The sequence below is a fragment of the Rhodnius prolixus genome, unplaced genomic scaffold, assembly GCF_049639745.1.
Source record: "Rhodnius prolixus isolate KJV_2025 unplaced genomic scaffold, Rpr scaffold_11, whole genome shotgun sequence".
Lineage (NCBI taxonomy): Eukaryota > Metazoa > Arthropoda > Insecta > Hemiptera > Reduviidae > Rhodnius > Rhodnius prolixus.
In genome coordinates, this window is record NW_027411625.1 from 11,855,895 (window position 1) to 11,879,009 (window position 23,115).

Consider the following 23,115-nt stretch of genomic DNA (forward strand, 5'->3'; position numbering starts at 1 on the left):
AGTTTATGCATTAGGTTGATGCAGTTTGTGGGCATGCTCTATAACTTATATTGACATAAAATTTTGAAAACCAATGCATACTAGTTCAATATACTGATATGACACTGCATTTCAGAAGTTTCATTTTTAGTATCTTTTCAAAATATATTGATTTCTAGGTGGACGGTACCTCTTTGCAAGGCTATACAAACCATGATGCAGTGGAAGTGCTGAAGGCCACCGGCTCTGTAGTGAGATTGTCGCTGGAGAGGTACCTGCGAGGACCCAAGTTTGAGCAACTGCAGCAGGCTATCGCAAACTCAGAGCTGAAACCTCCCACTCCTTCTTCACCGTCTGCCTTCTCCTTGCCGCGGTATCCTATCAGTGCGGTAAGTCTCGACTGTGCTCAATTTCTCGTGGATACTAGGATGCCAGCAAAGTTTGTGAGGGTTTTAAGCTGTGAATGCTCAAGCACAGCTAGTTAACTTGCAGTGCCACAAACGCTTTCAAATAATTAATGGTGATATTAGATCGTAGGAAAGTTTGTTCCAGGGCGTTCTTAAAGGACGTCTAAGATTAAACCTAAGGTTGAGAACTTCACATTCCAGCTGGAAAAGCGAATTATTGCATTAGTACGAGAAAACTTTCACGTGAATTAGGTATGACCTACACAAGTACAAATCGCCAGATCTAAATTGCTCTGATCAGTAGACGGCGTTAGCTTTTTGTATCAATTTACGCCCCAGCAAGCCAACGCCTTGAAATTGTAAACTCCATATTGATAAAGTGTATTTGCTTTTATTGGGAAAAGTTTTAGAATGCCTTGCAGATTGAAGTTTGTTGCTGCAAAAATAGCTGATGCTTGGGAAGAGCATAAAATGGTTGATCCATAGATGGTTCAAGTTATAAAAAGTTATGGCACATACTGCCGTAAGCTAGAGTATACTAAAAATTTAGTGAACTATAATTAAAGTTTATTAGAATTAAATTTGAAATAAATATTTCCCAATAACCACAATTGAATATAATGAATTTGGCCAATATTCACTTGTTCTAAAAGTTCTAACTTAATATTGTTCATTATTTTTAGTGACTGAATCACCGATCCAAAAGGAAGAAAAACATATTGCTAATATTGCATTCCATTTAGGTATTAGGTCATCTTCAGGGCTTATGCTTGTAGACAATTATTATATTTCTTACATTTTTAACAAAAACGTTTAAACCTAAACGATAAAATTATTATAATTAAGCATGAAAATAACCTAGTCCCTAGGTCGAAAGCTTGGCAAATAATAATACAAAATAATGATTGAAATTAGCAGTATTTTTTCTTCTTATTGGTTTTAACTTAAATTAAGAAGCTGTTAAATTAAGAATGCTGCTACTAGCTTTTACATCATTGACGAGTAAAATAGGGCTTTTAATCCATTCTTTCACTAATTTAAAATTCGTAATAAATGTATTAAAATTATTAAATTGAAATACAAGATTAATAATTAACCCATTGAAAATAAAAATCTTTACAGAATAAACCTTAAATGACTTAACACGCTAACTCAATAAAACTATCATAACGTGATTTTTTTTTCAAATATGACTACATAATTGATACAAAGTATCTTTCATGAAACATGAATTATGAATATTAAAATTAATAGTACCCCTTTGCAAGGAATACTGATGGCAACAAAAATGGTTAAAATTTATGTTGATAATAACTATGTATTGTAATATATGAGAATTGATGGGTTGATGTAATGTTCATTTTTAGTCTTAAAAGGTCGCTCTGTGAGTGTAAAGGCAAAATAATTATTAGAAATTAATTGAGACCAGTTTCATAAGATTATTACTGCTCCTAAATAACAAACAATTTTTTGAATTGAAAGTTGAACTCCGCACTAACTTTTGTAACCCTCTCGTTTATTAGAGATTAATTATTCATAATCTTGAAAAGTCGTCGGTACCCTTCTACCAGTGATGTCTTCAACTTATATTACAGAATCATTGCATGCCAAGCCAATTTTTAAATTTTTGTTTCGTGGTAACCAAATTATGCCCATTGCTTTGCGAAACCCGGAGCTGAAGGAGCTCTTTAAAGAGCAGGATCTTTTTAAAAGAGCTAAAATTTCTAGGCTCCGATGGTTGGAACACCTTCGCACAAGGAGAGAGATCATGGTCCAAGTCGGAGATGCAAAGGTAGAACGCACTTTAGTTGGTTGGATGATTTGGAACGAGTGGGAGGTGTGAAAGGAAAGATGGAAGGGGATAGTCTATCAAAAGTGGAAAGTATTATTAAAGGAAGCTTAGATCCTGCATGTGCCATAGCGACACAAAAGCAAAAGAATAAATCACATTATATTAAAACTTATAACCATTAAATAATAAAAGCAATGTGAAAGACAATAAAACGGAATTTGATTAGTTATCTAAATTACTTGAAATGGTTTTCCAAATTTATAAATTTATTATAATATTAGTAAACCTTTATTTATGCAGAATGTTTGAAAAAAAAATAGATACAATTCATAAATTAAATGCATTCACTTTAAACAAAATCAACTAAAAGTTATTTGAGTTTCATTTTTTCTAAATAATTATTATTGTTATCAGTTTATTTGCAACATTGTAAAGTAAAATATATTAAAACAAATAGACATTAAAATGAAGATGGGAGTGTCACACTAGATTTTTTTTTAATGACAGGATGGTGAGTCAACCACAGAAATAGAAATAGAAGGTGAATCGGTTACAACAGTAGATTCTGTAGTGCTGCACGAGGCAACAAATGTTGACGTCCTGGGGCCTACAGAAGAGGCGAGCTGCGAGGATTCTGTTGACTATCTCATCGACACGGACTACGAGGGACCGCTGAGCGCGAGCACCGAACAGGCTATCAAGGAGAAGTGGTACAATATCTTAGGACCTGATGTAGAAATCGTGGTGAGTTTGAACTGTCAATATAGTCAACATATAAAACCAGTAGTGCTCAGGATTTTTAGAAAATTTCATACTGTGGGTAATAGCCAAGAGTATTTTAATGTGCACATTCCACTTGTCTTCTTTGAAGATAGGGGGAAAATGTCATGGTAACCCACCTTTTTTTTGTTTCATAGATTCAGGATAAATCAGTCGCACATATGTGCGCAGTGTGCATAAATCTGTGCTATCTTTTTTTTTTTGGCGCATCGACTGCTGAGGTCATTAGCGCCCCTAATCATTTTAATCTTCTCTCTTCTTTTAGCCACTCGAGCTTGTGCTATCTTTATTGTTCTAAATGGGAATCCAAAATTTTTTTTTAAATGAAAAAAATACTACTTTAAAACAAAATTGAAAAGTTAGGTTTTCCTTTAGAAAGTAACAAGTTAGCCCCTATTTGGACACATAGCACCTTGCGCACATATGTGCGACTGTCATATTCTGAATGTATGCAAAGAAAAAGGGCCGATACCTGCAGCTTGGACACTAAAATCTGTGGCGAGATGTTGTAAATAAGCTTGATCAGGCCGACATTTCATGAAGTGTAATAATTGTAGGGAGGGGTACTGATAAACTGGGTACAAATTTGATTTGACTGTGGATGCAGGTTGGCCAGTTGAAGAAATTCGGCGAAGGCGGAGGACTTGGGATCAGTCTAGAAGGCACTGTGGACGTTGAAGATGGGCAGGAAGTCAGGCCGCACCATTACATCCGCTCGATCCTGGCTGAAGGACCTGTAGGTCAGAACGGCAAACTTAAATCTGGCGATGAACTGTTGGAGGTATTTATTTATTCAGTTATTGGGAGTGGTGTTGAAAGCAGAGCGGTTTCATCAACAATAAAGGTTTAGGGCTACTACGTTCCAGTTTGGTGTACTAAGTACAAAATAATAATAATAATAATAATCTGTGCGTGCTATTTCTCTTAACGTTCAAGCGAACTTTATACTTTTTACAAAGTTTTTGATTGTTTTGCGATTACATGCGGAGCCTAGAATAAGTACACTCCGATTTGACTGGAAATGAACCTTCTTTGGGTAAATCGAAAAACGTTATTATTTCAAGAAGACTACGCCATTCGGTTCAAATTAAATTCTTTCAGTAGTAGAAGGTTTTTGGCTTCGGCTTGACAGTCCAGACCTAAGCTTTCTCCTGTACCTTCGCATCGGTACGGAATTGTTAGCTTACCGTTGGGTTCAAGTTATAGAAATTGATGGTTTACACTTCCAACAGTAAGCTGAAATCTAATACTAATCTAATCTGAATAAATGAAATCTGTTTGATTAACTAAGCCTTGTAAGCCTTGAAAAAGTAATATTTACCAACCAAACGTTACGGAAAAGTTACGTGCCTTCTTTAGGGACCTCGGTATATCTTAGTGTTAGTAACTAATTATTCAATTCAAAGGGTATAGTTCAGAAAAGTACTTTGTAAATTATCAACTAAAAACTATGTTTCAATGGGTGAGTTAAAAATATGTAAGCTAAAATAAGCGAAGCCTACCCCGGGGCGCCACACGGCGGCGCAGGAGCGGACCCTCATTAGGCGTAACTTAGCCTGATCTCTATTAGTTTTGAGAGTGCATGGATGTCTAGAGTCAGTTGTTCGATTTTCTTAAGAGAGTAGCAAGGATTCTGTGCTAAGCGCAGGAATGTAAGTCGAAATGTTAGTTACTGCCTAAGTTAAAGAACCCGGGTTTCTAGTCAGGGAGGGCCAGTATTAGCTAATGATAGCAGCTAATGGGGCACACCGTTCGTTGCGTAGTTGTTTGCCATGTACGCTTTGTTATAATTAATTAAAAGTATCAGTAAAGGAGTTGTTGAGCTTGGCGCAGAACTGACAAAATGTGTTTTTGTTGGCAGCTCGGCGGTATTCTGTCAATAGATAGTGTTTTATTGCTTATTGCTAGGTGGCGGCAGTAGCACGATTTTAATGAAAAAACCGCTCTTTTTACTCTTTTATTAGGTTATTTCTTTTCTTTTTTTTATTTGTAATTTTTTTATTTGCGGCATTGTTCCAGGTGAACGGCCATCGACTGCTGGGCATGAACCACATAGAAGTGGTTACAATATTGAAAGAGCTGCCAATGGCTGTTAGAATGGTTTGCGCTCGCAGAAATGGAGATGGCAACGCTTTGCGGTTGATCGACACTTCACAGGACAGAGCTGCATTTGCTGCAAGGGTGATTTTTTTTTTTGCGTGCCTGTTTGAGTGGCTGTGTAGAGCTGTGTGGGTTGTACTTGCAGCAGGGCTATTTGGTGCATTCATCTGTCTAGCCGCAAAAGCGGCGTTCTATGAAATCGTCTTCTTCCATGGAGTAATAGCTTCTTTGGAATATATTCTTCAATGATTGAGATAAATGTAGAGGTTTACCAAATTAGACGCCTCCCTCCTCTTCACTGTTGCGTTGTGGATGCTTCGTACGGCTACATACCCTGAATAGATTGGGGAAATAGAGGCAGGTGCACCTATCATCTCGTGATTGACTATTTGAGTTGAATGGATATTAAATTTATCTGTGCGGCTGTTTTCCATTCAAAGTTTAATTTCCGATTTTTCAGAACTATAAATCCAGAGGGTCTCAGGTCGCTTGATTTTTCTTTCCCTTAACCCTGGTAGAGAAGAACTATTTTGATTTTCATATTTTAGATTTTGAGTTTTTAAGTGCAGATTTGGATTTTACAAATTGATCTTTTCCGAAGTCGATGATTGGTAAGCATGACTCAAAATACGAAAATATTCTGTGTAAGCACTCACATGCCCTTCTCTACTATTCTGAGGGTTCACAAAATTTTTCAACTCCCTGAATATTTGAGACAAAATTATTATTTTTTTTTTGTAATATTTAATATTATATTGACTGTAAAACTGTACATCCCCTGGTATGAAATCTTTTAGGGAAGCGGAAGAACTGCCCTAAACAATTTTTTTCTCGAAATTATAAATAAATCTTAATGTTTATACGAAATTTACAAAAAAAAACCTAGGAGCCATTTTCGAGGAAATCTCAAAAAAAAAATATTCCATTAAGTAAAGTGTACTTCTGGTTGAGGAATTTTCTTTACTTAGTTTTAGCTACACATTTAATCCTCCTATACAGTACTCAAAAGATAGGACTGTACATTGTCAAAAAATATATTTAAATTGTATATTCATAATCACTATACAAAGTTTAAATAAATTGTGGGAGCCTGTTTTAAGAAAATCTCGAAATACTAAATATCATTAAAACGGTACTGTCAACGGCCTATTTTCTTGAAATCTGGAAATTTAGTCCTAAATTTGATTCTTATTAATATTGTAAAGGCGGAACGTCATAGAAATGACGTTTTTGAGGGAAGCCTAACCACTCCTATAAATAAACTGCCAAAAATCAAACTTTCCTGGGAAAAATGTTTCAAATAAATATTATGGATCCACATACAATTAGCAACAAAGTTAAAAATTCATAAAAATCTCAAAAAACTGAGATATCAAATCAGTAAAGTGGTACTTTCAGTTGAGCTATTTTGACTTCAACTTTATTGACCTCTAATGGCATATAAAATGTGAAATTTCAAATTTTTGCTATTTTTCAGTTTTGGTTTACGGGGGATTCACAAACGCATACATACAATGTTTGTAAAACAAATGTATGTTCATCCTGTCTCACATGCTGACCTGCATTTTGTCTTATGTAGTGTCACTTGCTGTCAGGAGTGTCTTTGAGAACTGAGATATTGCATTTCTGTCAGTTTTACAAGTTTTACTTTATGAAGGGGAACTTGTGACATATAGAAAGCAACAAACATTCAAAAGAAATAGGGTAGCAAAAGTTGCTTTGAGAGAAGGTCGTGCGAGTGTCTACACTAGAATTTCGGTCCTAGATTCAGCTTATAGTGCATGTTATTTTTCAGCGGCTTTGTGTAGCTATATGCGGCCAGAAGGGCTTTGGTAGCCTAGGTCTATTGGATAAATGGGTTAAATATATTAAAAATACACAAAATACATGAAGCGTGCCAGTCGGCCATATTCAACTATATTTTTATTAAAAACAGGTGTTAGCAAAAAAGCGCTCCAACGAGACAATCAGTGTTGCCACTGGGAAAACATTATGTGGTATACGGTGAGTATATAAAAAAAAACGTACAAATATAATGGGATATAAAAGAATATAAAGTGCATAGTTCACATGTCTATATCTAACACTCTCCCTCATTGAATATGCACTTTGGTTACCGCAACCCACTCTCACGCACAAAATTCAACAGCTTCGGTTTGTTGAGAGCCTTGGTCAGCATATCTGCCAGCTGTTTCTCTGTTGATATCGGTTGGATGTTTATGGCTCCTTCTTCTACGACTTCTCTCACAAAGAAATGTCTTATACGTATATGTTTGGTACGTCGATGCATTTCTGGGTTTTTCGCAAGTTTTATAGCCGCCTCATTGTCCACGTACAGATTTGGTGTGATTCGAGGACCGCCGAGCTCATCGAGAAGTCTCCTCAGCCAAACCATTTCGCGTGCAGCCTCACTCGCAACCACAAGTTCCGCCTCAGTAGTGGAGATGGCGACGCTTGTCTGTCTCTGACTAGACCATGAGATCGCTCCTCCGGCGTACTTGGATATAATGCCTGATGTAGAACGTCCGGTATCGGCGTCTCCACCAAGGTCTGCGTCACTGTAACATTCGAGGAAACTTGAATCTTCTTCCGGTCTATAAACAATTCCAAGTTCCTCTGATCCTTTTAGGTATCGGAATATTTTTTGACTCGTAGTATGTCGTCAGCAGTTGGGTTTTCCAGTGCACGCGACGCAACGCCCACGGCGAACGCAATATCCGGTCTTGTTGAGACCATTAGGTACATCAGTGCGCCCACGGCCTGGCGATATGGAAACCCATTATCTTCCTTTGGTACGGATCTATTTTGTGAAGGATCGATGATCGACGTTGACACTGCCCTGCAGTTGTCCATTCCAAATCTTTTCAGGATTCTTCTTGTGTAGCTCTTTTGGTCTATTTTGATCGTACCGTTATCTTCTTGGGATATTTCCAGTCCGAGAAAGTAAGATAAATTCTTATGACTTACTTTAAATTCAGTTTGTAGAGCCTTTAGGAAGTCATCCAATTCAATGTTATTGGTTGAAGCAACAAGGCCATCGTCGACGTAGAGAGCGATGTAAAGTTGATTTTCGCCCCTTTTTCTTATAAATAAACAGGGATCGGCACTGCTTGAAGTGAATCCTAACTTCTTTAAGAAATCTACGAACCTCTTATACCAACATCTTGCCGATTGCTTCAAGCCATACAAGCTCTTTTTAAGTTTACAAACTTCGCTTGTCCCGTTATTGTATCCTTCAGGTTGTTTGATATAAATCTCTTCGCCCTCGTAAAGGTCTCCATAGAGAAAGGCTGTAGATATATCGAATTGAACAAGTGACATCCTTTTGCTGGCAGCAACACTTAAGATGGATCTTATTGTGCTCATTTTTGCAACGGGGCTAAATGTTTCATTATAGTTTACCCCTTTCTGTTGAGAAAATCCCTTGACTACTAGTCTTGCTTTATATCTTTCAATAGTTCCGTCAGGGTTCTGTTTAATTTTATATGTCCATTTGCAAGGTAGAGCTTTCTTGTCTATAGGAAGATCCTGAAGCACCCAGGTATTGTTGTCTCTCAATGCCTTCATTTCAACATCCACGGCCTGTCGCCAATTCTTAGAGTCCTTTGACCTTATGGCGTCATCGTATGTCTCTGGAGTGTCGGAAGTCTCCGTCATGATAAATGATACATACTCTTCGTATCACCCAGGGGGTTTGATGCTGCCCCTATCTCTCAGAGTCATCTTTAAGTCTTCAACTTTTTCTTGGTCGCTGGATTTATGGGGATCTTCATCATCGATTGGTTCAAGTACTTCTTTTGGATTTGGTTCTTCCTTCATATCTGGGAAAGAAATCAACGTTTCCGTTTTTAATGGTTTTTCATTGAAGATCACGTCTCTGGATCTTATAATCCACCGGTCTTGCTCCATATTCTGTATCCACCAAAGTCATATCCGACCAGAATGCCTTTAATTGCTTTTTTGTCCATTTTACTTCTTTTTTGTTTGGGTATGTGAGCGTAACATTCGCTTCCGATTATCCTCAAATGTTTTAGGCTTGCTTTCCTTCCAAGCCATAGTTCATAAGGAGTCTTGTCCTCAATGGTAGTTGGGCCTGTTCTGTTTATAATATAAACGGCTGTATTAGTTAACTCGGCCCATAATGCTTGAGGCAAATTTTCGTGAGCGTGTAACATCGCTCGAGCTGCCTCTACAACCACACGGTTGTCTCTTTCGATGTAGCCGTTCATTTCGCTACAATAGGACATTGTGAGAAGCTGTTTAATACCATGCTCATTTAGAATTTTCTTCATTTTTGAGTTGTCAAACTCTCCTCCGTTGTCGCTGAGAAAAGACTGTACCTTATGTCCTGCACGCTCGCATTCTTTCAACATCGAGAGAAACTTTTCATAAACTTCAGATTTTTCTTTAATGAAATAGATGTATCGAAATCTCGAAAAATCGTCTTTAAATAGTACGTAATAACGAAAACCTGAATATGATGCTTCGAATGGGCCGCATACATCAGCGTGGATGATTTCACCTGGTACTGTAGCTCTCTCCCTTTTTCCGAATTTTAATCTATGATGTTTGCCATAGACACAACCTTCACAGATCTCAGAATCCACTGTTATTTTGATTCCTAGTTCTCTTTCAATGACGCCCTTGACGTGCCTTTTATTCTGATGTGCGAAGCGTTCATGATAAAGCTGCAAAATATTTTCATTGGTTGATATGGAACAGACGTGGTTAACATTGGATAGATGCAATTTATATAATCCTCCATTTCGAACTCTGGAGCCGGTAAGAATGTTTTTATTATTAACTTGAAAGTGGCATCTTTCCGCTGTAGAAATAAATTTGCTATCAGGAATTTTATCCTGTGCAGATAAAACGGAGAATAAATTTTTGCTCATTTCCGGCACATACCAGACATTAGAAAATGTTATTTGCTTCTGTATGCCGTTTGTATTGACAACGATATCGCCTACACCTATAGCTGGTACACTAGAACCATTCGCTGTTGTTACCTTATGGGGGATATTGAATGCCTTTATGGACTTGAATAAAGATTTATTATTGCTCACATGGTTTGTGGCGCCGTTGTCTACGAACCAATTATCTTCGTCACATGCAGCAGAGAATACCTCACTGTCGGTGGCGTGTAATACCATGTTATTGACGGAAGCGGGTAAGGACTTGTCTTTGGGAGGTCTGCCATCCTTTTTCCATTTGAGACATCTCGTTATAACATGTCCTGCCTTACCACAGTAGTGACAGATAAATTTAGATTTATATTTACCTTTTGACACAGCAAGGGCCTCTTCTGAGTCCGAACTCTTGGCGTGATTCGTCGCGCCTGATAACGCTCTCTCATGTGCGCACAGCTGACTAGTCAGATTTTCAACTGTTCGTTCGCTCTTTGGCATAAGAAGCCAGCTAGACTTAAACGCGAAGTTTTGGTTAGGTAGTGTCTCTAAAATTTTGCAGATAAGTAGAATGTCAGGTAGATTTTTGACTTCTACACCTTCTGACAGCTGGATGTTAAGGTTGTTCCAAATGTTTTTAATTTTTGACAAATGATTTGCCATGTCATCTTCAGCATTAAATTTGTAAGTGAAAAATTGCATACATAAATCAAAGGTTTTGTCCTCGGTAACCCCTTCATAGAGTCTGTGCAGCTCCAACCATATTTCTCGAGCTGATGTGAATCTCATTACTTTTGTAAGAGTTTCTTCTGTCATGTTTGTCGTTAAAATCAACATTGCTTTAGTGTCTGCATTAATATATGTTTCTAGTATTTTGTTGTATTCACTTACTTGTGGATCGGTGCTATTAGGTGGAAGTTCAGCGGGTTTTATTAATTCACCTTTTATGACTGCTTCTCCGTTAGGAACGGTCCTCAATAGGATGAGTGCTTTGTACTTCCATGAAGCCCAGTTGACTTTTCCTTCCAGATTACCAATGTTCACTTTTAAATCCATGTTTCCGATAAAAAATAAACTTCGGTAAATAACAAGGAATCTAACCACAAAGAAAAGCAATCAAAGTTCACCTTTATCACTTTTGCATTACTGAGCCCATAACCTATTGGATAAATGGGTTAAATATATTAAAAATACACAAAATACATGAAGCGTGCCAGTCGGCCATATTCAACTATATTTTTATTAAAAACAGGTGTTAGCAAAAAAGCGCTCCAACGAGACAATCAGTGTTGCCACTGGGAAAACATTATGTGGTATACGGTGAGTATATAAAAAAAAACGTACAAATATAATGGGATATAAAAGAATATAAAGTGCATAGTTCACATGTCTATATCTAACAAGGTCTTGGTTCCTATTAGCAAATTACTAAAAATGTTTAATGACGAGCTAAATTTCTTTGCACAGAGCATTCTGGGTGGAAGTCTACAAAATCTAATACCAGCTATGGAACGACTAGTTAAAGCTAAATCGGATGGTTCTTTAGCATCAACAGCAACCACTGCGGTCACAGAGCCGTCTTTATCTAAATTAAGATCCAGATCGTTGGAGCCAATTACTGGTCTGGCAATGTGGTCTTCGGAGCCTCATATTATCGAGCTGGTCAAAGGAGAACGGGGACTTGGCTTCTCTATTTTGGACTATCAGGTAATTTATGTTTTCTGCTTTCTTTTTTTTAGAAAGGGCAAGTCTCAAATTTTTAAAATTGAATTTTCAAGGAAATATACTTTTAGAAGTTTTCTGAGTTCGAAAAGAAGTTTTTTGTTGCAAGATGTGTGTGTATGTGTGTTTTATGGAATAGTGAAAAACCATAGAAAGCTCCAACAAGGTGTTCCGTTTTAATTCGACTGAAGCGACTTTTCAGTAATTAGCGATTTTCTTTAAATCAAGGATACACATAAAGACCTATTGCCTTTATTTGAAACATTATTCCTGGAAAATTGTTTTGGGAAAGGGTTCTTAGGGAAGTGCACCTATTCGTGTACCTCTACAGTGTCACTGAAAATGATGTACAGTTTTATTGGGTGGGTAATTTTTAAGATATTAATTATATACCTTAATAGTCATCCAAGATTTCTAATTTTGATAAAAATAAATTTACCGAAAATGCAACTTTATTGATTAGATTTTAGCGATTTTGTTTCAATTTTCTCAAAAATAGCTACAAGATTTTATTTAAATTTGGCGGGCTAATGGTTTAGGTAATAAACAAAAATTCTTATTTAAAACCTTCTCTGAAAACGTTTAATTATGACTTTTTCAAGAAATGTGAAAGAGGTTTCATTGTAGATTAGATTGTACAGTTCTGGCTAAAGAACAAAAAGCGCATCCTGTAAGCAGTGAATCCTTGTCAGTTCACATACCTTTTGTAATCTTTTTCCTCCGCTAATTCTTTTTGTTACAAGGTACCAACTATTCCTCCAATGATTTGTCTTTGTAATTATCATAACTGCAGTAGGCATAATTACGATTTATAATGAAATTCCTTGAACAACATTTTTCCTCATCCTCTGGATAGCCTCCCCATTTCGAAACCAAATGAACCACATCACTCACCTTCATGCCTCTTTACCAACCCATAAGCCTTTTGACGCTTTTTGCAAAATCCTTGAACTACCCTTCCCGTAAATCAAATCCTTCTTATACTCTATCTTCCAATTTCGTCCCGGAGCACCTGCTCAAGTCCATTCGCCACAATTTCACAATGCTGCAGTGCCTTCGGATTTTAGACGCCGTGTCATTCTCCCTTAAAAGGATGCCGAGTGTTGCTCGGGTGTCTTGATGCAAAGCTAGCCTTCGATCGAGTGTGAATCTTAGCACTGCTTGGGAAGCTTAAGGATATTGTTCCATTCTCTTTCTACCGCATTTTAAAATCCTTTTTGAAAGACCGGTGCTTCTGCGTGCGAGTCGGTTCTTTTCATTCTTATATTCACTCAGCCGAAGCGGGTTGTCCCGCAAGACCATATCCTTGGTCCAATCTTATACACTGCGGACATCCTAACCCATCCAGAATTTATTCTCACAAATGCAGATGACAATGCAATTCTTTCTCCTCACAGTGACCAACTAGAATCATATTAAAACCTCCTATCTTATTTTAGGCCTTAGAATTATGGTTAAAAGAGGGGAAAATTCAGCTTACAGTCAGCAATCAAATCCCAAAATATTGCTTTCACCCTCCAGTGCATCACTCTCTTTACAATTTACTACAGTTTAACCCGTACTCCTCCCGTGTTGTTTCATTTCCCTAAATGCTGTTAAATTTGTCTTGTAATCTTTGAATGTGCAGCTGTTAAGTTAATCTTATATTTTAGGCTGATCTGTTTCTTTTAAGTTTTGATGCTAATGATTGTCTTTGTTTCAGGACCCAATGAATTCGAACGAGACGGTGATTGTGATACGGTCGCTGGTGCCCGGAGGCGTAGCCCAAACAGACGGCCGGCTAATACCCGGGGACCGGCTGCTATCCGTTAACTCGGTAAATCTTGAGCACGCCTCGCTGGATCAGGCCGTGCAGGCGCTGAAGGGTGCGCCTCGTGGCGTAGTCACCATCGCTGTGGCCAAGCCGTTGCCCATACCAGACTCCGTGTCACAGGTGAGCGAACCACTCTCACCAGCCGCAAGATGGCCGCTTATTAGCTCATCACCAGCCGCTGCTGCACACACTGTCACACCGGCACACGTAAAATTGTTAAATAGTTGTATTGAGAGCTCGAAAACACCAGTATCGAAGGAAGACCAACAGCCAAGACATTTCTACAGCGACGTGGCGCAGGACCCAGCCGGGCTGGCGCTCGTTAAGTCAGAGAGTTTCTAGCCTGGCCCATTCTAGCTACGCTGTTTAGTTTCTATTTTTCTTAGTTTCTAATTATTTGTTAGTTGTTATTGCAAGGATCTAAGTGAGCATGTAGAGAGCCTTGAGCAAGTTTTAGCTCTTTTAACAATTCTTTATTTACTAAGGCCTGTGTTTGCATGTACTCGTTCAGTCTAACATCAGAGCTCTAAGGCCTAGTAAGCACTGGGAGCTATTTTTTGTTGATTTTATCTGGCTGAAGACTGCGGACAGTCAAAATATAGAGTAGAGGTAGTTTGTATTCAGCTTTCTAGCGTCCGCATCTGTTATTTGTTATTACGTGTTTAAAGAGTAAAAATCTGGTGTGAACGTCTACACGATTTTTTTCTTACTCCAATTCACGAACTTTGAAATTTTACTTTTGTTGATTCCTTTAATAAGAAAGCTTTTAAATAGAAGCCAAACTCTCAGAACTCTTTCTTAAAATCAGTTTTTCGTAAAAATAGAGTTTTCAAACAAGTAGAGCGATAGGTTATTTATTACTTGAGTTGAGAGTAGTCGAAAGGTAGAACGAAATCATTCAAGCGATTTGCACCTCCAGTCAAGCGATTTCCTTCAAACTGCATTTTAGCCACATATTCATGGTACTTATTTTACACAAATGGTAACTTCCACAGTTCATTAGAATGGCACTTAGTAGAGAAACCTATACTACCCTGAGATCCTGAGATCCTCAGAACTGTTCAAAAAAAAATTTCCTGGAAAAAAGATTGACATAAAACTTATTACCTTCTAACATATGTGCGTTCATAATCCATTACCATGTCATTCAAATTAAAGCTATTGATCTATATACATGAATGCCGTGAGTATACCAAGTTTAATGGCTGAAAAAATATATCATTCAGTAAAATTTTACTAACGGTTGACGGATTTTGACGGAAAAGTTACTGTAGAGTCGCCTTGATATTAAGTAACCAAATGAAATAAAGTTTTAGCTTTATATTGCGGTTTTGTTTTTGAGGCACTGTGTGCATAGGTTTCTAAAAACAATTTTTTTGGACTCGGGGACAGCAAAACGTTTATTTTCAGTGAAAATTTAATTTCAAAAATTTGGCACTTACACATTTTTTTCTGATACCAACAGTTAAACTCATTTTGACTTATGAACGATTTTCTATCATATAATTCTTATTTAGAAGCAACAGCAATAATGGCTCATTTTTTGGCATTTTATACAATTTTGCTCTCACATAAATTTGATTTTATCTATAAAAAAGAAAAGTCTCCTTTTATAATAACTAATTTATAAGAGAGGCAAATCCTCAGTGCTTATGAGATCTTAAAATGCATGTTGTCAGAACCTATTCTAAAAGAAATTACTCCACTATCGTAGTCTGTGATTGTGTGACTGCTGTGCTACTGTATCTATGAAGTATGGCTATTAAAATAAGGGGATTGGTACAGAAAAAAATCTATTTTATTACCTTAGTAATTTAGTTATTCCTCCTCACATTATTTCTCCTAGTGGTTCTGTACTCGCCTGCATTCGAATTGAAGTGACCAAACCAGTACTTGCAGGTCTTCAGCTGCGGTTAACGTTAACATCTATACCACTTAAGCTTGCACCTTCTCGATTGACTGCAAAAATATGTCTTTTAACCCACATTTCACTTTAGAAAATAGAAGGAGCTAAACTCCAGCGAATCCGGAGGTTGTTTGAACAATATAATCTCCTTTTATAACAAAGACTTTTCAAAATCTATGCAAACACGAAAGTCTCTTGGACTTCTACCAAAATTCTCAGTAAATATTTCTTCTGATTTTTTTGGATTTGGAAACTAGATTTATCAAAATTTTTACTATGCAGTTACATAACGTTGCTCACAAAAACTTAGAATACACAAAAATGAGAAATTAGAAAGTAGCTTCAAAACTTGTACTTCCGGTGAAAATAAAAATGAAGGTCTACTAGGTCTTTCTCCCTAGTTAGAGAAAGTAAAAATTGCTTCAGAGGGCCGTGAAAGTTGGCGCTTAAAAATCCGTGACTTCTTTCACTTTAAGGCCTTTTCTTTCTGAGTATTCTCAATATGCTAAATGGTACTGTTTATTAATAGCCATACCTCATAGATAAAAAAAGTTGTATGATTGCAACTTAAATCACAGTTTAACTGAACTTCCTAGCTCTCTGTCAGCTCTAAACTTGCTCACTGCGCCTTGAATTCATTGTTAAATCTATCTGTCTATCTGTTGTTTAGTTTGTACAAAGTTTCCCTACTACAAAGTGTGTGCCTGTTATTTTGTCTCACCAACTAACATGTCCAAAGTTTTAGAATCAAATTTGTAGCAAACTTTATCTTTATTAGTAGTTTTACTTTTTTTTTTCTTTGTTGTTTATTTTTAATGCTTTATAATTTATTTTTTTGTTAAATACTTCAACTAAAACATTTCCTCTTTATTATTCTTTGTTTGTTTGTGACAATCCTTTCCTTGCGATGAACTAAAGAAGGTGCCTGAAGGTACATAAATACATCACGGGTCAAAAGCACATTCTTAGGGTGGGTCAAATCTATGCGCACGTTAGATAATTAATAAACTTATCAAACATTTATTTTAGCTAATATTGTACTGTGCCTCGCTTTGGGGGTAAATAGAATAGACATTGGCAAATAACATTAAAATTAAGTTAATTGCTTGATTAAAATAATTTGGCCATATTACAGCTAGATTTATTATTTATTCATTTATTTGTTTTATAGGTTCAAAACCTGTAACAAAAGGAGTTGGTTTTATCCTTATCATTATCAATCATTTATGTATTCATAACAACAACACATACAACTTGGTACAGAAAAATACAAATAAAATAATAACAATCCAACGTATAATTAAATTCAAATAAGTATTACTCATTTAACAGAAATGACCGTATCATTAGTATATTTTTAACATAATTGTATACTCTGTGAATGTTTCTATGAGAGAAATCTTTCCATTTATAGTCAGAAAAAAAGTTCCTGGCTAATGTATTTAATCATGAATATATGAATGAATTATAAATAAATGAAATGAATAAGGTGATTTGCCAGCCTGTTAACCCAACGCTTGTCGTGGCAAACTAGATTACATGTTAAATGAGTCAAAACTTTCATGCTAACTACATTTATAACTTCGAAATTAGTTGTACGTAGAGTTCAGCTGGCCGACCACCCGAGACTATGTGTCCAACTTGAACAGAGTCTGCCGCCATTGAACTAATTTTTCAAAACTTATGTCTAGATATCCTATCCAAACCGCTTGCGCACAGTTTTTTGACTCACCCTTTTTTTACAAAGTAAGCAGAAGCTAATAGATTGCGTGCTAAAACTATAGCCTGCAAATTTGTTAATTGTTTTATTGTTTTAATATTTTGTTATTTTTCTAGTGCTTATTTCGTTATTCTGAAAACTTATGTTCTTGACTCGACCTTCTGTGTTTCTTTTTGTAAGGACAGGAAATTAGAAAAGTATTTTATTGACAGATGATATGGTTTAGGTTAAGGCAGCAGTTGAAGTTTGGGATCAGTTTTAGGATATCTGCTGCTGCAATTACTAGTGTCACGAGGAGACCATACCTAATTTAGTTCCATGAAAATAATACGACTATCACAAGGTTCTAGCAGAATGTATGGAATTTTAGTAAATAATGCAAGGCTTCTAGAACTGCTCTTTATTGATAGCAGTTAGAGCATATGTACTGCAGTCGGTTTTAGTCTCTCAGCATCTACAGTTTTCTTCTTCTTGAGAGTCTATAATGCTCCGTGTGAGGAATGGAAAGATGAGGTCACTGTTCTAGGCAGGATATCTGGTACTAAAGAAAGTACCCAGGATCCAGGTTCACTGAAGTTTTTTGATTAACCAAATAGTTCACCAACTAGTGCAAATACTCGTATCCTATTCAGAATGATGATAATGACGGCCTTCCTATAGCCATGTTTTGCTGCTTCTATTCTAGCTTTTAACGCCTTTAGTAATTTGTGGAGTAAGAAACGTTCCTTCCCTCTACAAGAAATTTATCGCAATCATATTTTTTTCGCAAAGCAGATGCGAATAGATAGATCGTGAACCAACGACTTTCTGAGGCAAAAGGGGACTGAGCTCCTCCCCATCCCTTAGAGATTTTAAGCCGCTGAACGGTCATTAGTCAACAGTAGGGGTTATGTAGCTCACACCCTATTACATTATTTGAGTTCTCTTAATGCTGATTTAGGGTGCACTGAAAGTCTGGGCGTTTTTCAACTTGACAATTCAAACTGGTTTACTAATCTATTAGGCATATTAATGGAAATATAGGCCATAATTTTCTGGGGAATGAACCCCTCTGTGAGCAAAAATGCGGATCTTTCCATACTTGGTGCCAGGTGAGTCCAGGTTATTTTAAAACACAAATGTTCCGTTACGATGTAAGAGACATGTTCGGCCTCTCGTTTTTCTCTGAAAGGAGTACAATTTCGATTTATCAAAGAGATATATTTCAGCCAAAACGTGATGTATTGTTCTAGCTGAAAGAGTGGAGTTCACAAGTAACAGCATGTCCCTGAACAACGCTCAAAATGAAGATGTCATAGTGCTTCAACCAAACACGCACATCATTTTTCCGTTAAAATCTTTCTTTTTTGGTAGACGGGATTAGGTTATGTTGTCCTATTTAAGGCATGCTTAATTCACCTTAAAGTTTTTGGCGCCGGTCTGCAACAGGATGTTTCTATAGGTATAAGTACTCAGTACGTAGAAGTACTAAGCCTAAAGATAAACAGTACGCCATAGAGTATACTTTCCTTGCTGGTATTATGCTCTCTAAGCTTTTTAGGACCAAACCTGGATATCCCTTGTAGAAACAAAAGTCTCTTCTCTCTATTTCATTATTTTCGAATGCGGCGTTTATCATTAGAGCATTATGAATGAAAAAAAAGTGCGAACGTTCGCTAGACTTTTAATGTAATTTACGTTCTAGACCTACACATAAGATAAGATTCTAGAGGGCGGCCCAAGGCCTACGCCACTGCGACCCATTTGGATCTATTGTGGCCCCAAGTGAAAGAAGTGAAAAAATGAAGGTTAACAAGCAAGTAATATTACATGCATTTAAACGAGAACATAAACTTCAAAACTTAATTACTAAGTCCGATAGACGTGACTCTGTGGGTGCATCTTTTTCCTAGAGGAGTAATTTTTTTCCGTAACGTAATTGGGATTTTCTAAAACGGAGAAGAATGCCGAATTGCCCGCAGTTTTTTTTTTTTTTTTTTTTGTGGGTAAAAGGGATATGTCCTGACGTTTTAAGATGCTGGTGTGCAAGGATCCGCTTCTGTAGTTGTCGGAGAAGTTTTTGAATCTAAGGTTAGCGATCGTCATAGACTAAGCTTTCTTAACGAGTGAGTTATATCAGTGAGAAGAAATGAATTGTAGAGTTTGTAGCGTTATTGTAGATACTAGGACAGCCTGCTGAATTCGGCTTTTTCATTGACTGGAAGTTTCAGAATAGTGATGCATGTTTGTCTCAGCAATAAGAATAGAATAGGGAAAGTTCATAATTGGTGTAACTTAAGTGGAATGTTGCTTGGCGACACAGATATCAAATTGTGAATCTAAACCTAAGTTCAGAGAGAACATAGCAAGCAGTCGAAGCCAAGTGATGATAAAATCTTCAATTTGCAACATATTTAAACATAAATCATAACCTCAATCCTTCTTCAAACAGCAACCTACGCAGTAGAGCCTGATTTTAGTGTTTTTTTTATGCGAGGCTTGGCTATTAAATTTGGGAATTGATAGAGACAAATTGGGCATATTTTAAAAACATAAAAAATTTAGAATTCTTTTTCAAAGTATCTCCCTTGTGGCTCTATGCGCGGGCTGCATTCGAATCGCCAGCGATTAAATCGTGTTTTAAGTCATCAGCTGAGTGCTCCATAACATATTCGCCTATTTAGTTTTCTTTTTCAATGGGATTTATCAATGAGTGCCTTAAAAGCAACTTCACATTATGCAACAGAGTAAAGTCACAAGAAGCTAAATTTAACGAATACAATGACTTTGTAGGCCTAAGCAGAAATTGATCCACGACGAGGGCGGTATGAATTGGTGCATTGACTTGATTCAAAATTCACTACTTCTTCTTTTTAAATAGTACAGCTTATTAACGGTCCAGCCCCACATAAGCATAACTATGTCTTGTATACCCTAAAGGCATAACCGTCACAATCATAAATTCGATTTGCCCCACCTTTCTCATTTCACTCGCGGTAGACTTTAAATGGCTTCTGGTGCGTCGATTGCTTTAGAGTATTGAACAATCCAAGTGACGTTACTTGAGAAATAACATTTTCGAGCAAATAAAGATTTTGAATATATTCTGCACAGAATTTTTTGAAGTCCTTTTCCTTGCGCGATAATTTTTTTGAACCATTTTTGAAAACTCTTTTGTTAAAAGTGCCATTTAAGATTTTTCTTATCGTCTCTTCATCTTTGTTCAATTAGATTTTTTAGGACTGTTTAAGGAAGAGCAGTGAGGACAGTGTTGAAGGTACTAACTCATCTCTTCCCTTCCTAGATGCATTGAAGACCCCCAAATTAACAGGACAGAGAATTCTCCTCCAATAATTGTTAACTATTGCATAAGGAAGTTTTATGTCAAGCAAGAAAGTCGGCAGTCAGTGTTAACTATTCTCTAATGCTCTCTCCCAACGGTCTTCACATGTCTGAGGATAGCTTCCCAAATTTAGGGAACCAGGCTGTCAAAGGAAGTTCCAGAAAAAGAGGAAAGCTGGTAGTGGAATCTTGCTTTCATCTTATGACAGATTGTTTTGGTTTTGAGCAGTTTAGGTTCAGGATTTTTGGTTAGAATAGGTTGCGAAGGAAGAGCTCAGACTATATCTCGTTAAATTTATTAAGCAGGCCTATTTGTTTGCACTGCTTTCAATCTTAAGTGGTTCAAGTCTGGGTCTAGAATTTTGTTCTAGGCTCGGTTAGAAAAGCTGCTATTGTTTTCATATAAGGTAGCTACATAGATGTAGAGAGCCTAGGAGAGCGTAAGGCTTTGTTTCTTTTATAGAAAATGTGGAACCTACACTATAAGAAATGACCTATTTTGTTCGATTCATACGCTTCAGGCTTATTCTGTGTGTCGGTTGCGGTCCATACTTCGGAATTTGCCTGCGGAAAGTCTCGTTACTCCACAATTACGTCTTATATATTTGTACCACTAAAAAAAAGCAATTGGTAAAAGAACTTGGATATTAATGAAAAGATAGGCCATGCGGTTGCATGATGAGTGGTAGTGCAGGTAACAATGAGAATGTTTGGCTAAAGTATGTTTGGAACTGCTGGAAGACTTGCAATAGTGCAAGATACGAGTATGTATTATCTTTCTATCACTTTGCCTCCATTAATAACATTTAGACAAAGTTTAGTTCAGCCTCGTATGTAAATCTGCAACCACTCAGACCTTACGAAATGATGAGCTTTGAACGTTGTTTGCTTTAATGACCACGATTTTTCTCTTATAGAAATAAAACACTGCTAAGGAATTTCTTTATAAATTTTAATTAACATTAAACTTAGTCAAAAATTACCTAACTTGGTCAAAAATTCAGGTCATCACTTTTTTGCATCCTATATGAGGGTATTAGCAGGCGGGATGGTTGTATTTTTAAAGTAAGTTTGTAGTCAGTGATAGCCTTTAGCGGCGTAAAGAAATCAGAGTCGTGTGAAGTGCCACACCAGATTTCTATTACCCTTAAATAAATTATTCTTAATGGGCTGTATAAACAAAAATGACCGCAAACCTAAAAAGAAGTTCCATGGGCTTTAAAACCTATGCTCGAACTTTTGAAGTTTACAAACTGTGTATTATATTAATCTTTAGATTGTGAAGATTTTGTAAATTATATATTATGCTTTGATTTACAAATAGTGTTCAGCTATGTGAAATTCAAGAGAAATTTGTTACTGCACGCGATGGTTTAAAAAATTAAAAACTGATTACTGATGATAAGGACCTTTGGGAAAAAAGACAGATTCAGGGCGGCCTGTCATGTTGATGAAAGTTTACGGGGGTGCTGTTGAGTCAAATCTAAGCTGGAAGTTCTGATTCACTCGCTTTGAAACTGGTGTTGGTGTGGTAGATAGTGAATTTAGTGGGCATTAATTAGCGTGAATCAACTGATCCAAAACATATTGCGATCGATCGGTTGTGATAAGAAAGGGACATTTATTAGTAAAAATCCGAAAGTAATATTATTTTTTGGAAATTATTATGGATTAATTTCTTTTGCGTTGCACCATATAGTCCAAACTTAATTATATCCACTACCATAACTTTCTTCGTTCCCGTGGCACTACTTTCTTTGAGCGAGAAAATTTAATAACTTCGATCAGAAGTGTTGGCTGTTTTTATTGTACAGCCAAGAAATGGTATGAACGTAGTATCGAGCAGCTGACAATAGTTGGCTTACAACAATCAAAATGGCCTATATTTCCAAAATTAATTATCTATTTATAAAAGGTAATAAAAACTTTAATTTCACTTTGAAAAACGGTCATTTTTTTATACACCCCATTATTAATTGTTAAACGTTTGATTATTACAACTTCTTTTAATTTTTTCTTATTTTCTGTGTGTCTACAGAGTTTCCGCTAGCCAGAGGCTCGCTGCGAGTTCCAAACCCCGTCGGTGTGCTCCAAAAAGTTGGGTGGCTACAGCGTTTTTTTTTTAGTTTTTACGTCTCCTGGATTATCCATGTTTTGAGAAATTAAAAATGGTCGATAAGAGATGAGTTCGCGCTCCTTGTTCTTCCCTCAGACCCAGGCGTTCTGCGTGACCGACATATGCCCGAGGTTGTTTTCTTTTGTTTTTAAGTTTCAAGTTTTTGGCACCAATTTTTAAAAACATCTAAGAACTCTTGTGTTTATTGCCAAACTGGAAAAAACGTTCTTTTTATTGTTTCATTTCAATAAACTTTTAAAATGGAATCCTAACTTTGTGTCATTTTTAAAAATAACCAAAAAATTAACTTGTTTTCCTAAAACTTCTTAGTTTATACTTCTTTCTTAATGCACTGAATAAAAAATAATAAAAAAGACCGTTTTTCACACACACAAAAATACAATAAATTTTTATTTTTTTAAATGAAGATTGTATCTATTAATGTGGAAATATAGGCTATTCTTACTGGTCTTAGTAGACAGTTAATTTTGATGGGATCGAATAAAATACAGTTATACTACAGAAATTCCAATTACCTTAAAACCCTTGAAC

At 36.5% G+C, this 23,115-nt stretch overlaps 1 protein-coding gene and 1 long non-coding RNA gene across 10 annotated transcripts in view; both read left to right on the forward strand.

Annotated features, from left to right (window-relative positions):
- The window catches only part of LOC141459341 (multiple PDZ domain protein-like), a 111,695-nt gene that overhangs the window by 30,004 nt on the left and 58,576 nt on the right, over positions 1-23,115 (forward strand). For all 9 annotated transcript variants that reach the window (XR_012461447.1, XR_012461448.1, XM_074138328.1 and 6 more), the window contains 6 exons: positions 159-368; positions 2,686-2,922; positions 3,566-3,739; positions 4,978-5,139; positions 11,433-11,672; positions 13,390-13,620. Coding sequence is in view for 7 of the 9 variants with exons in the window: in XM_074138328.1 (XP_073994429.1) it covers positions 159-368; positions 2,686-2,922; positions 3,566-3,739; positions 4,978-5,139; positions 11,433-11,672; positions 13,390-13,620 (1,254 nt within the window). In the remaining 2 variants the exon portion in view is untranslated. The remainder of the gene's footprint in view (positions 1-158; positions 369-2,685; positions 2,923-3,565; positions 3,740-4,977; positions 5,140-11,432; positions 11,673-13,389; positions 13,621-23,115) is intronic.
- Positions 13,627-22,829, forward strand: LOC141459343 (uncharacterized). The gene is made up of 2 exons (XR_012461449.1): positions 13,627-13,864; positions 22,486-22,829. It is a non-coding gene; the product is annotated as an uncharacterized lncRNA (long non-coding RNA).